The following is a 13,909-nucleotide window of genomic DNA, read 5'->3' as shown; positions in this document are numbered from 1 at the left end:
GTCAGGAGTCAGGGAGGCCCGAGATTGTCACTGTTCTGTCACCAACTGGCTACACAATCACCATCTGTTCACTGCCTCTTTGCACACCTCTTCCAGTAGGAACTGAACAAGTAGCTACTAACAACATCCGTCCGTAAAGTTTCCTTACTTGTTATAAAAAGAGATGGTAATAACCGCCCTATTTACTTTTCCTAGTTGTTACCAAAAAAAAAAAAAAAGTGTAAATGCTTTATAAGCTGTTAAGCACTACAGAAATAGTAGGGTTGTTTGTGTGTGTGCGTGTGTTAGGGTTTTTGCAAGGCCATACGTATAAACGGGATGAGCATGGGCTTGGGAGTCAGCAGATACAAGCTAAGCCCGAGCATCAGCATTTCTCACCTGTCTGGCCTTGGGCAAGTTAACTCACCTTTCGGAGTGTCAGTTTCCTCATCTGTAAAACAGTGATACTAACACCTGTATCAGATATTGCATGGATAATTAATATCTGTAAAGTATGTTCAACTCTCCTCATACCTGACTTCATCCCCACAACTCTCCACCTTCGGTCCTAACCCATTTTCACACCACAGATCCTTCAATCCATGTGACTCCTCACCTCAGGTCTCCAGGAGCATCTTTAGGGCAGAGACCATAGACTTCATCACCAACGCCTAGCCTAGAGTACATAGTGGGAACTCAGTAAGTACATTAAAGAAGTGAATTCCCATCCATCTTCTTGGTAAATACGTAAATGTAACATAACAAACTAAAAAACCAGACATTTCTCACAAAATGCATATCAATCTTACTTCATTCCTTAGTACAACAAAGACCCACTTTCACTTACATACATCCCTGTGTTTTTCAACAGGTGCTAAGAAGAAAAGAGAAGCTTAAGACGAGACTTAGAGTAACCTTTATCTTTCTGACCAAAAATAAGACGTAAGACCATCAGCTCAAGATTTTTAAACTAAAAGGCTGTCCCTTTACTTATTTTGTTTTTTTAACCTATTAGGTAAAAGTATCGGCATTCAAAACCACCAGAAGCAACAGAGGATGGGGAGCTAAAAACCTAGACCCTGAGGCTCCCAGAACGAAGAGAAACCAAAGAGCTGGTTTTCCCAGCTTCTAGCAGTAAGCCAACAATTAATTACTTGGAGTTGATGTAAGGGCTAAAATCTTTTGGCCAGTCCTTATCCTAGGTTCTCTTCTTCATTTCCCAACTGAGGACTTGACTTCAGACTATATTACAAAGCTACAGTCATCAGAGCAGTGTGGTACTGGCACAAAAACCAACATACAGATCAATGGAACAGGACAGAAAGCCCAGAAATAAACCCATACACTTATGGTCAATTAATCTACAACAAAGGAGGCAAGACTATTACATGCAGGAAAGAGAGTCTCTTCAATAAACAGTGCTGGGAAAACTGAACAGCTACATGTCAAAAAATGAAATCAGAACACTCTTTAACACCACACACAAAAATAAACTCAAAATGGATTAAATACCTAAACGTAAGACCTGATACCATAAGACTCGCAGAGGAAAACATAGGCCGAACACTATCTGACATAAATCGCAGCAATATATTTTTCGATCCATCTCCCAGAGTAATGGAAGTAAAAACAAAAATAAACAAATGGGACCCAATTAAACTCAAAAGCTTTTGCACAGCACAGGAAACCATAAACAAAGCGAAAAGACAACCCACAGAACGGGAGAAAATATTTGCAAAGAATGCAACCGACAAGGGATCAGTCTCCAAAATTTTCAAACAACTCATGCAGCTCCATACCAAAAAAAACAAATACCCAATCAAAAAATGGGCAGAAGACCTTAAAGAGACATTTCTCCAAAGAAGTCATACAGACGGCCAAGAGGCACATGAAAAGATGCTTAAAATTACTATTAGAGAAATGCATATTTAAACTACAGTGAGGTATCACTTCACACAGGTCAGAATGGCCATCATCAAAAAAATCTACAAACAATAAATGCTGGAGAGGATGTTGAGAAAAGGGAACCCTCCTACACTGTTGGTGGGAAGGTAAATTGATACAGCCACTATGGAGAACATTATGGAGGTTCCTTAAAAAACTAAAAGTAGAATTACCATATGACCCAGCAATCCCACTCATGGGCATATATCTGGAGAAAAGCTTGGTTCAAAAGGATACATGCGCCCCGATGTTCACTGCAGGACTGTTTACAATAGCCAAGACATGGAAGCAACCTAAGTGTCTATCAACAGAGAAATGGATAAAGAAGATGTGGTACATATATACAATGGAATATTACTCAGCCATTAAAGAGAATGAAATAATGCCATTTGCAGCAACAGGGATGGACCTGAAGATTATCACACTAAGTGAAGTCAGTCAGACAGAGAAAGACAAATACCATATGATATCACTTACATGTGGAATCTAAAAAAAAAATGATACAAATGAACTTATTTACAAAACAGAAACAGACTCACAGACTTAGACAAGGAACTTATGGTTACCAGGGAGGTGGGGGGGGGGGGGGTAGGGACAGATTAAAAAAAAAAATCATCTCAATTCCACCTCAAAAACGCTTCTCCTGCAATTCCACGGCCTCCAGCGGTGTCTCTCCCACAGCAGAGTGACTGTTAACACGAGTCTGATGCCCTCCTCCCTGGTTTAAAGCCCCATCACTTCCAGGATGAACTGACACTTGGGGGACACAGAAGCTCACCCGTGCCCTGTCCCCATCCAACGCTCTGGCCTCGGTTCTCATCGGCCCCGACATGCACCCTGGGCTAAAGCTGTGACGGTGCACACGGCTCTCACACCCTCGGCACTCACGCACCACCTACAACAGGCGCTTCTGTGCCCACCTGGCAACCCCTTCAGAGCCTTCAAGACTCAGACTAAGAGTAGGACCGAGCTTGGTGCCTCTGTACTCCTGAAACGTGCGTACGACAGTTTGCTTATGTTTCTATAATCTCCAGTAGAAAGTGAGCCACTGAAGGACAGGGACTCTTTTTCATCACAGCAGGTAAGACAGAGTACACGACAGAAGCTCCGCAACTCAACTGAAGACATTAATAAACGGCCTGACTGACTTCAGTTTTATTATAAATATAAAGGTTACTGTGAGATCATCTGGTAAAATAAGCACCAGTTGTCAAGTTATTTCCATGAGAAAGTAATCTGGAGTTCTAAATAACTGTTACAAATCAACTCAAACACAATAAACACGGTCGTAAGATATCAAAAGATAATGTGAGTTTGTAACTGAGGCGTACACGTTACCTCGAAATACTAATGGAGCCCAAACTAGGCACATGATCCACGGGAAACAGAAAGACCCGGCGCTAGGCATGAAGAAAAAACCCTGCTCAACAATGGCTGTGAGAATTTAAAATGATTTTTCACAGACGCGCTCTGCTCATAAGTTTGTAAGGCATTATTATACAAGGGTGACTAGAAATAAGTACCTTCTCAACCACTACTATCATGTTACATTTATATAATCCTCTTCCTCTAAAGTGCAATTTTTAACCTTCTTCAATGGGGAAAAGATTTTTTAAAGCTCCTACATGGGTACAGGACCCTGAGTTCAGTGACAGAGGTGCCAAGGAAATCCCAACAAGAGCTGCTGACTGGACCAGTGTGCTGGCAGTTGGCAGTTGGCAGGGAGGGAGGGAAGGAGGACGAGGAGGAAGAAGGACTACACGAGGCTCCCCCCAGCTCGGCTCGTCCGTCCCACGCTTTCCGTGTGCCCAGCAGAATGGGTGGTAACCGGGGGATCACCGTGCACAGTGTTAAACCACCGCCCAGGAAGACCTGATCACAGCTCTGCTTCACCCGCCCTCCGTCCGCAGCCCCGCACACAAGGCTACGGGAGCAGAAGCCTGGGCAGAGGGCCGCGCAGACTTCCAGAGGCACACGGCCCTGCTCCCTCCCGCCTACAGCGCCTCTCTCCTCCCACCCGCTCCTCTCGGCCCACCTCCCAGGACTTCCCCCCAGGACTTCCCTGATCCAGGCAAAGATGAAACTACAGCCGGCCGCGGCAGAGCTGGCCTGAATCCCGCCTGCCTCCGCCCCTCCCTGCGCTGGCTCCGGGGCCGCGTTCTCAGAGCCTCGGCTTCCTCATCCGGAGAGCGGGGACCATACACTGTCCTCTAAGGATTGTTGTAAGATTTAAATCATGTGAGACGGGGGTGGGGGTGAAAGCAGGAAGCCCACTGCCTGGCACAGAGTAAGCTAAACGAAAAGGGCTTCCAGGTGGGGTGCTACGTGAACATGTACACAGACGGATATCAGCAAATCAGCACACTAAGTGCTTCACAGTGTTTTGCCATGTTCTGTTTGCTTGACGCAGGCTGGAAAGAAAAAAGTCAACAAACCACCACTACCACCACCACCACCACCAAAAACCCCAGAAAAATAGTATGAAAACTTATTCCACGATCCTGTAACCACAAAAAAAGTTACAGACCCTCAACTTCGGCTCGTAGCCTCCTCACCATCTAGGAAGCCCACCCTATTTTTTAGCCTCATCTCACATTTATGTCTCCACACAGGCAACACTGTCATTAGTGACACATACGCTTTCAGTTCAAACTTGGGTCAAGAATTCCTTCAGGCCAGTCACCTCTGTCACCCACCCCTTTCCCCAACCACTGAAACCCCATTAATCATTCATCCTCTGAAGCCTTTCCTCATCCTCCCCGGCAGAAATCATCACGCCCATCTGTACGTTCCCGACGCCTATGGCTTAAACTCATACTTAGAGCACTTATTTCATGCTAATTAGCATTTTTTCCAATCTTCTTCCTCACTGGATTCTAAGCCCCACATCATTCAAGTGGAGGTGTCAGTGGTCAGGTGAACACACAGACCACAAAACGTAGTAAAATAAAGTAACGCTTCTTTACCTACAGGAATGTGCTTCTTGAGGGTAAACAAATATTTCCATCATCTTCCTGTGTTTTAAACACAGCTTCACCGGCCTGCCACTACTACAAAGCAGTGTAACGGACAGCAGCAGGGATGCGTGCTAACTTTTTAGCTTCTGTTTTCTGAATATCCAAGAACTTCCCTTGTAACAATCCTGACAGTTCACTGAGAGAACATTTTATGCCTTACTTATCAAATGATTTATCAGCCCACTTTAATTTCCATTAATTAAGCAGAGTGTTAAATCTTTTTGCTACTCATTAAAAGAAAGCACTTCAAAATAAAATTTTTGTTATATGATGATGATTGTTCCAAAACAAGATCTGAGTAAATAATAAACGTTATTTTATAAATCAAATATGAAAATCAATCTCCTTATTTCATATCACACATACTATATACATTTACTTTAGTGGGGTTTTATAAATATCAACTCTTATTTCCTACATATACAAACACGGCTGGAAAGCTGATCTACAACCAAGAGTTTGATTCATAAGCAGTCTACGGTTTAGATAGTATGAGTCCAAATACTTAAGTGCTCAAATTTGCTTCAAATTACAGCACTCTAAATTAGAAAGTCACGGTTTTAGCTCATTCCGATTCTAATTCTACTTTTGCTACTGAATAACAGTGTTACCCTAGGCAAATCACTTAACCTCTCTAAATTCTAAGTTTTACATATTTGAAATGACTCTGGATTAGATCAAATTTCCCAGATCACATTCTTGATCATACAAATCACCTTGAACACTTGTTTGGAAATACATGTACTGACCCCCTCTTCTAAAGGCTCTATGCTAGCAGCTCTGCCCTGGGGGCCGGGGGTCTGTGTTCAAAGTCCCCACGGACTCGTGTCCCCCAGGCTCCTCCTGACTGGGAAGTTTTCTACCACACACTGGTTTCTGATCTCTAATGCTCTTTCTGGCTCTACAGTTCTATGGATTTAAGATTTTATGACGTGGATCAAATCCCCCAGCCCAACCTGATGACACCGAACACAGTCCACGTGCAACTTCGTTTTGCTGTGGAGGAAAGTTCAAAAGCTATCATCCTTAACATCTGGCTCCACTTGCTGTACAAGTCCCTCAATTTTCACGCCATCCTACATACCAGTATTTGCGCTGACAAATAATCTGATAGCTAACCTGATCTGGGCCAGAACACACTTCTGGTTGAAGGCGCTCCCCTGTGGTTTCAACGCACACAACTCGCCGTACGTTTAACGCCGACTCACGTGTTAGTGTCAGCTCTCAGAGCCTGTGCTTCCAGCCCTGCAGCTGTGCCTGGTTCACATCTGTCCTTTACTCACATATGTGTGACAGCCATCAGGCAGACCACAACTACAACCCCTTCTAGCAATCTGACAGATAAACGATTAGGTGCTGAATAAACTTTACTACGTCGTAACTATTAACTGGCTTTGAAACGTAATGCCTGAAAACACTTGCCCATGGATAGAAATATAGAAGAAAACATTTTAAAGGCTGTACTCTCAAAATCTGTCCTTAAAAGCACTGTGACAGAAAGCATATGCTCTCCAACGGGTGTTCTCAATTTAAAAAAAAGGCATTGCTTGCAATCCCCACCCACCCCAAGTGAATAAAATCTGGTTAGTCAAACTTGCCTTAGAATGATATTTCCGCTACCACCACACATTTCTTTCCCCCAAAAGGCTGTGAGGCAGCATACAGAGATAAAAGATCTCAAACATGCCAAGATAATTTAGAGGTGGGAAGGGTGGTAGGGGTCAATATATTCAGTACAGTTAAACATACCAGTTTTCATTATACTTCTCAAAGAGCAGGACAAGGCAGGAAACTGATTCTTCGTACTCTAAAAGCAGACCAAACAGTTTCTCAGGAAACAAAGCTTTTACCAGTACTCTGAGAAATCTTCCCACATAGGTCTTAGAAAATAGTTATACTACAGCATCGTCAATCAAAATTTCACAGCAACTGGAAAACTTTAAATCAAACTGTAAGAAAAACTGAAAAGTATACAATTAAAACACAGATCAGTAGGTGCGACACTGCAAGGGTGAAGGTGATGTAGTCAAGCGTGAGTGCCTGATGCCCACAGACAGAAGCCAGACCCAGAGAACCAGAGGCCGTATCATTTACATCACGTTCCTTAAACCTCCTCTACCGGAGTCAGATTTAACAGCAGGATCGATACAGAGTGAAAGAAACCTGACAGGAACGCGATTAGTCGTCTACCAAACCTGTATCTTCACACGCACAAGCTGCACTAGGAAAAATAATGAAGAAAATGTGGTAAGTTTGTTTCACTCTTATTAAAGAAGATCTAAAATAGATAACCTCCTCTAACGCTAGAAGGACCAGGTCATGTGACGTGTATCTTTGGTACCTGAAAGAACGGGTACTGAGCAAACACAGAGACTCAACGTCGCAGACGTGCTTTACAACCATCCGTTTGGCCTGAACCATGGAAGTAAAAATAATCAGAGCAGGAGCGTCCCGCAGCGCAGCGACTGTAGAGAGGTGGCGGTGAGCACCTGTGGGGACACCTGAGTAGAACCTGCTCAGCCCTGGTGCTGGCAAGCCATTCACGTGTATGACGTGCACAGAGACAGGTGCACAACCATCAGGGGGAACCCGCAAGGTGGACCTGAAGCCGTCAGTGAGAGGTGAAAATCTCACATCTGATAATAAACACTCTTAATGTTCCTTAATAATTCTATTATAAATCTATTAGTAAATTCATTAAATTTTTCTTGAGACATTATTCTCCATTTCTGGAAAGTAATAGTGTTTTTTTTTGTTTTTTTTTAATATCTAAGTTTTAACCTGAGTTTTTTTTTTTTTTTAAAGATTTATTGATTGATTGATTGCTATGTTGGGTCTTCGTTTCTGTGCGAGGGCTTTCTCCAGTTGCGGCAAGCGGGGGCCACTCCTCATCGCGGTGCGCGGGCCTCCCACCATCGCCGCCTCTCCCGCTGCGGAGCACAGGCTCCAGACGCGCAGGCTCAGCAGCTGTGGCTCACGGGCCCAGTCGCTCCGTGGCATGTGGGATCTTCCCAGACCAGGGCGCGAACCCGTGTCCCCTGCACCAGCAGGCAGACTCCCAACCACTGCGCCACCAGGGAAGCCCAACAGTGTTTTTTTTTTAAGAAGGAAAATAGGCAGGAAGCAAAAGTGGGTCAATCATCTCTTTCAGCACTATATTTGGTAAACTAATTTTCGTTCATTCTCTGAGATTCTTCAATTTCAAAATTTCATATAGTCTTCTCGTATATCTCTCTCCTTCCTCCGAAGTAAGACAACCAGTCTCATGCAAGAGCATGATTTAATTAAATGTGCGAATCCACTGTTCTAATGCCATTCTCGACGATGCCCAGGGTTTTGTAAACCTGAGCTAAAGCGGTACCGCCGATGGAAGCAGCATACGATGAACTCGAGCATCTGTGTGTCTCCAGAGACTATCACGAGAGAGGCCTGCCTGCTAGTCCCAAGCCAGCGCAGAGCCCTTCATTGTGTGTTTTCCACAAGAACGAATTCAAGTTGTTAAATAAACTAAAATATCTGATCTGCAGACATTTACCAAGAGGTCATTCAAGCATGTAAATGAACACTTACAAATCCCATCTCTTTCCTCACGAGAATAAAAGGATGCACTTTACATCTCCTCCAGTCTCTATGATGGAAGAAAGTTTTTAAATCAAAAAAGAAATCACTTCACTTTAGTTGGAAATTATGTAATTGTTTCTCCCAGGTATTAGAATGGCGCCGAACATCCCAAAGTAGTGTATTAAAATCTTCCTTAATTTGTGCACTTTGCTATACACCTGAAACACAACACTGTAAATCAACTATACTTCAATTTAAAAAAAATGTTCCTTAACCTGAAAACGAGGCTTGTAAGAGAAGAGGTATTTTTTTCAACTCTAGGCAGAGATGACAACCCGATTGCAAAACCTATGTCCCTCTGTATTATAATGCAATTCACAAACGTACACACTTGAAACAAAATGATCTTGGGTGTACAAAGACTCACCATCTGTATGGGTTTCTTGTGGAGATCGCGTTCTGTTACCAGTTTTTCTTGGTCAGTGACATAAAGACCTTTCTGTGCTAAAGCCTGGATGACAGCATCATGGCCCAGAAGGGGTTTTGCAGCGTCGCTCTTGAGGATGAGGCTCCCAGCGCGACAGTACAGCTCGGCCGAGAGAAGCAAATTAACAACCGGCGGCTTGATGTGCTCTTGGTCGTACTGGTCTGTGTAAAACGGCTCTCCGAGCTCCTCCGGCACATTTTCTACAAAGATTAAGGGGAAACAATTTCTTACAAGAGTTTTGTAAAAGAAACACAGTTTACCTAATAATCATTCATGTCTTAAACGTTCAGATCCCTTCTGAAAATAACAATAACCCTTTGACCGAAAAGATGATTTATTCGACCCTGGCAGGTAATCTGGAACGAGAAAGAGATAGAACTTGCCTTTGCAGGAGGGAGATAACGGTTCCGAGCCTATGCTAAACGGCGACTAGCAAGCGATCAAGGAGAGACGTCTTCCGTCCAGCGAGTCTGCGGAAGGTACTCCCACGTGCTCGCTCGAACACGGAGAGCGAGCCACAAGGCTCCGAAAAGCCCATTGCAGCGAATCCGCTCACGTTCAAGCGGTCAACCAGGAAACGCACGGTGACAGCTATTTCCGGGGACCGCCAGGCCTCGACGCCTGGGAGGATAGAATCCTTTGCCCACAGCTGCCCAGCTCGCCGCTGCCAGGCAGAACCCGCCCGCCGCCTGCCGTCCCTCTGCCTCCCGCCTGGCCTCTCCCCCTTCCCGCTGGCCTGCGGCGGCTGCTGAGGGGCAGCCACCGCCGCGGTTCACGGAGAACCGCCCTCCCACGGCCGCAGCACCAGGAAGCCCTGTTTCCTCCGCCTTCCCTCCGACCCCCCAGCCCACCCCAAAAAGCCTTCCTGGGCGCCCAGCTGCTCCCTTCGGGGGGAGACAGACAGGGCAGCTGGGCGACGGGGACGCTCTCTGCGTTTCTCTCTGGCGGCCAGGCCATCCCCCGGGGAAGAGCGCCAGGCGAGGACGGGCGTCGTCCCCCACGAGGAAAGGCGGGCATCTGAGCAGGAAGCCGGCGTAGAGCCACAGCCACAGAACCTGGCAGCTCGGGCCCGACACCAGCCAGGCCCCCGCCTGCCTTCTCCGGGGAACCAGGGTTCGGGGCCACGCGCCGCCCCTCGCGGATCTGAGGAGCCTCCTGAACAGGCAGCTTTAGCACGAGCTCGATAACGCCACCGCGCTCAGCAACGTCGGCCTTCCGAAAAGCGTATTCGCAAGCACTGATACACTCCGCAGCAATTTTACCTTACGGTTTTTGACAAGTCCTATCGTTCAGAAAAATATTTTCATCAAATAGTAGTACCATAATGATTGCACGTTCACTTTACATACGAGTATGGTTCTGGGGAGTTCAAGAATTTAGAAGTAATCCTTACCCTCAAGGAGCCAGTAGTCTACAGATAATCTAGACAGACAGGTGAAGTTCAGCGATTCAGAAACTGGAGACAACACTAAGCCATAAATGATCAAGGGGTTTCCCCGATGGCGCAGTGGTTAAGAATCCGCCTGCCAATGCAGGGGACACGGGTTCGAGCCCTGGTCTGCGAAGATCCCACATGCCGCGGAGCAAATACACCCGTGCGCCACAACTACTGAGCCTGCGCTCTAGAGCCCGCGAGCCACAACTACTGAGCCTCTGTGCCACAACTACTGAAGCCCGCACACCTAGAGCCCGTGCTCCACAACAAGAGAAGCCCGCACACCGCAACGAAGAGTAGCCCCCGCTCGCCGCAACTAGAGAAAGCCCACAAGCGGCAACGAAGACCCAACGCAGCCAAAAATAAATAAATAAATTTAAAATGAAAAAAATAAAAATAAAAAGAGAGAGAAAAGAAAATCAGAGGAAGCATCAACTCCGGAAGCAAGATCATAAACTTAGTTTTACATATGCTGAGTTTGAAACAATAGCAAAAATATCCAAGTGGAAATATCCAAAAAGCAGCTGGGAATACAGGACTCTGCAAAGAGGTCAAGAGTAGATGTACCAATTTGGGATTTTGGAGACATCTAAAAATATCATCCTCATTTAATAATTGAAAACACTTTCCTTCCTTCATAGCTGCATTAATCAGTAGTGAGCCAGCCTTAGACTTAGTAGCTGCCTCAGCGTGATACATGAGCTCCGTTGTAATCTACAGAACACGGTGCTGGCACTCACTTAAATTTTAGTATCACAGGAGCTAAACGGAAGCTACTCGTAGAGCAAATTTAAAAGGGAAATTATTTGATTTTAAGATAATTATTATAAAATGTATACATAATAGATTTTCTCCCCCATAACAATAAAACGTGACTAATGCAGGTGACTTGGTACCTAAACATTAGCTGTGCAAAGAAAAGTGACTGCCCATTATCAGGATGACAAACTTCACCACACCTGTACATCCGCTTACATATTTATTTACGGCTTTTACATCCATTCTCACGCATGATCTTTATTACAACTTGGTGGAACTGTCAAATCAGACAATACACAGAAAAATATTAGGAATGTATAATACTTAATAAGGGCCTTTATGTGCGGGCACTGTCACAAACATGCATTCTGTCGTTCAATACTAACAACCCTCTTGCCCCTATTTTACAGATAAGGAACTCAAGAAAGGTTATCTTGCCCAAGGACACATAGCTGATAAATGCAGAGTCTTAGCTCTAAACCTTGTAGCTAAGCAGATTCAAAAATAACAATGGGGGCTTCCCTGGTGGTGCAGTGGTTGAGAATCTGCCTGCCAATGCAGGGGACACGGGTTCGAGCCCTGGTCTGGGAAGATCCCACATGCCGCGGAGCAACTGGGCCCGTGAGCCACAACTACTGAGCCTGCGCGTCTGGAGCCTGTGCTCCGCGACAAGAGAGGCCGCGATAGTGAGAGGCCCGCGCACCGCGATGAAGAGTGGCCCCCGCTTGCCACAACTAGAGAAAGCCCTCGCACAGAAACGAAGACCCAACACAGCCATAAATAAATAAATAAATAAATAAAAAGGATAAATAAGCCCAACTTTAAAAAAAAAAAAAAAAAAAAAAATAACAATGGTTTGCCAGGATCACCAAGCTGGAAGGTGGAAAACATATAGCTTAGGGGCTATTTTCATTTTATTATGAGAAACCCACAAATCTAAGTGATGAAAGCGTAAGTTTCAAAAAAAGATCTCAATGCAAGGAAAAGGGAAGGGATCCACAGCAAGTCAAAGAATGTTTCAAGAATATGAAAAAAACAGATTATTCCACCCCAAAAGAATGCAAAACTGCATATGGAGTATTGTAAAGTAGGTCACTTTTAAGAACAAGTCTTCAAGAACCAAATATGCTTAAAAGAAGGCTTCGAAAATGTCCATCATTTTGCCAACAGTACAAGACTATCATTTTTTAAAAAACAGTTTGGAGTTGTATCACATTTTTAAAACAAATGAACTGAAACCACATATTAGAAAATAAACAGGCAAAATCAAAGATAAGAGGTTTCACCCTCCCCCTCACCTCCAGAGTACAAGAAGGTAAGAAATTAATACTTCAAGAAACTGAAACTCCACTCCCAGAATTGCAAAGGGTAAGAGACAAGTTCTTCTTGTGCACCAGGACTTAAGCAAGAACCTACCTTACTCATGTTATTATAAATCCTGACGAAGGCTAAGCTTTGAAATTAACAATCACCTGAAATGCTTGGGCACAGGCAGAGGGCACAGAAACAGTCTTGCTCAAGGCACTTTTCTATAAAGCTGAGTTAGTACTAGTTGCATCCGTACACCAGCAAATGACACAGATTTCCTTAAAACAGTGAACGGTCAGGGGGTACAAGGGGAATGCAATTGAGAAATATCACCACTCAACCATGGGAACACTGCCTTATTTTCCAAATCTAAAAATTATGTCTAAGGCAATTACTAAGACAGAATTTGTGAGTTTCAAAAACTCCAAGTAAAAGTAAGCCCTACACCTGGAACTCTAAATTAACCGAAAGACACAAAAAAATGGTCAGTTAACATTTTTTTTTTAAATCATAGTACCAGTAATCAAAGAAAGTTACGAGACCTTGCCTATCAAAATGGCAAATAATTTTTAAACCCACTGTTGACAAGGATGTATTAAAATGAGTACCTCACAGAAATCCAAAAAAGAGGGGATATATGTATACGTATAGCTGATCCACTTCGCTGTAGAGGAGAAACTAACACAACGTTGTAAAGCAACTATACTCCAATAAAGATTAATTAAAAAAAAAAAAAAAAAAAAGAGTACCTCCTACATGACCAGAGGGCAAGGGCCATAATTATTCCCCATAATACAAACCGTAGCATCTTAGTGCCTGATACACGGCGAGCATGAAATAAATATTTGATGAATGAAAATGTTATTATTTTTTAAAAAATTTTAGTCATTAGTCTTGTCCTGAAGGGACTCCCAGATTTCAAATTTCCCCTCAACTCCCAGATTCTGTACTAGTAATCCTAATTTACTCCTTGTACCTGCTTTGAAAAACCTGACAGTTTTCCCCTAGGCCACTCTTTACTTCTGCAATAGTATCCCTCTCAAAACCAAACCTTTCTCAGTTAACCTACATTCACTACCATCAGGAGGCAGCATGACAGAGTGGGGAGAACTGGGGCTTTGGATTTAAAAGCTGTGTCTTACCTGACCTGGGACCGTGAGTGCAGGAATTGTCTGTCCTGAGTTCAGGCTCCCCAGCCTGCGCAGGTGTGCAGCCGTGGCTGCTCTTGCCTTCAAGTTCCTCCACCTCTGGGCCCACCACACCGCAGACGCTACAGGGTGCCACGTCTGTCCTTCGGGGCCTGGGCACCAGCTGCTCCCCTGCCCCTCATCCTCCTCTTGCGGTCGGCCCTTCCCATCGGGAGCTCGGTCAGCGGTCATCTCCCAGATACACCTTCCCTGACCCCAGGCAGTCATCCTG

The 13,909-nt window shown here is 44.5% G+C and overlaps 1 protein-coding gene across 1 annotated transcript in view; it reads right to left on the bottom strand.

Moving 5' to 3' along the window:
• CAMSAP2 (calmodulin regulated spectrin associated protein family member 2) overlaps positions 1-13,909 on the bottom strand; it is a 110,029-nt gene that overhangs the window by 81,107 nt on the left and 15,013 nt on the right. Inside the window, exon 2 of the mRNA XM_068541876.1 lies at positions 8,929-9,188. Coding sequence (XP_068397977.1) covers positions 8,929-9,188 — 260 coding nt within the window. The remainder of the gene's footprint in view (positions 1-8,928; positions 9,189-13,909) is intronic.

The sequence above is a fragment of the Eschrichtius robustus genome, chromosome 3 (assembly GCF_028021215.1).
Source record: "Eschrichtius robustus isolate mEscRob2 chromosome 3, mEscRob2.pri, whole genome shotgun sequence".
In the NCBI taxonomy this organism is placed as follows: domain Eukaryota; kingdom Metazoa; phylum Chordata; class Mammalia; order Artiodactyla; family Eschrichtiidae; genus Eschrichtius; species Eschrichtius robustus.
The sequence above is the reverse complement of the archived record's forward strand: the minus strand, read 5'-3'. Positions and strand labels throughout refer to the sequence as shown.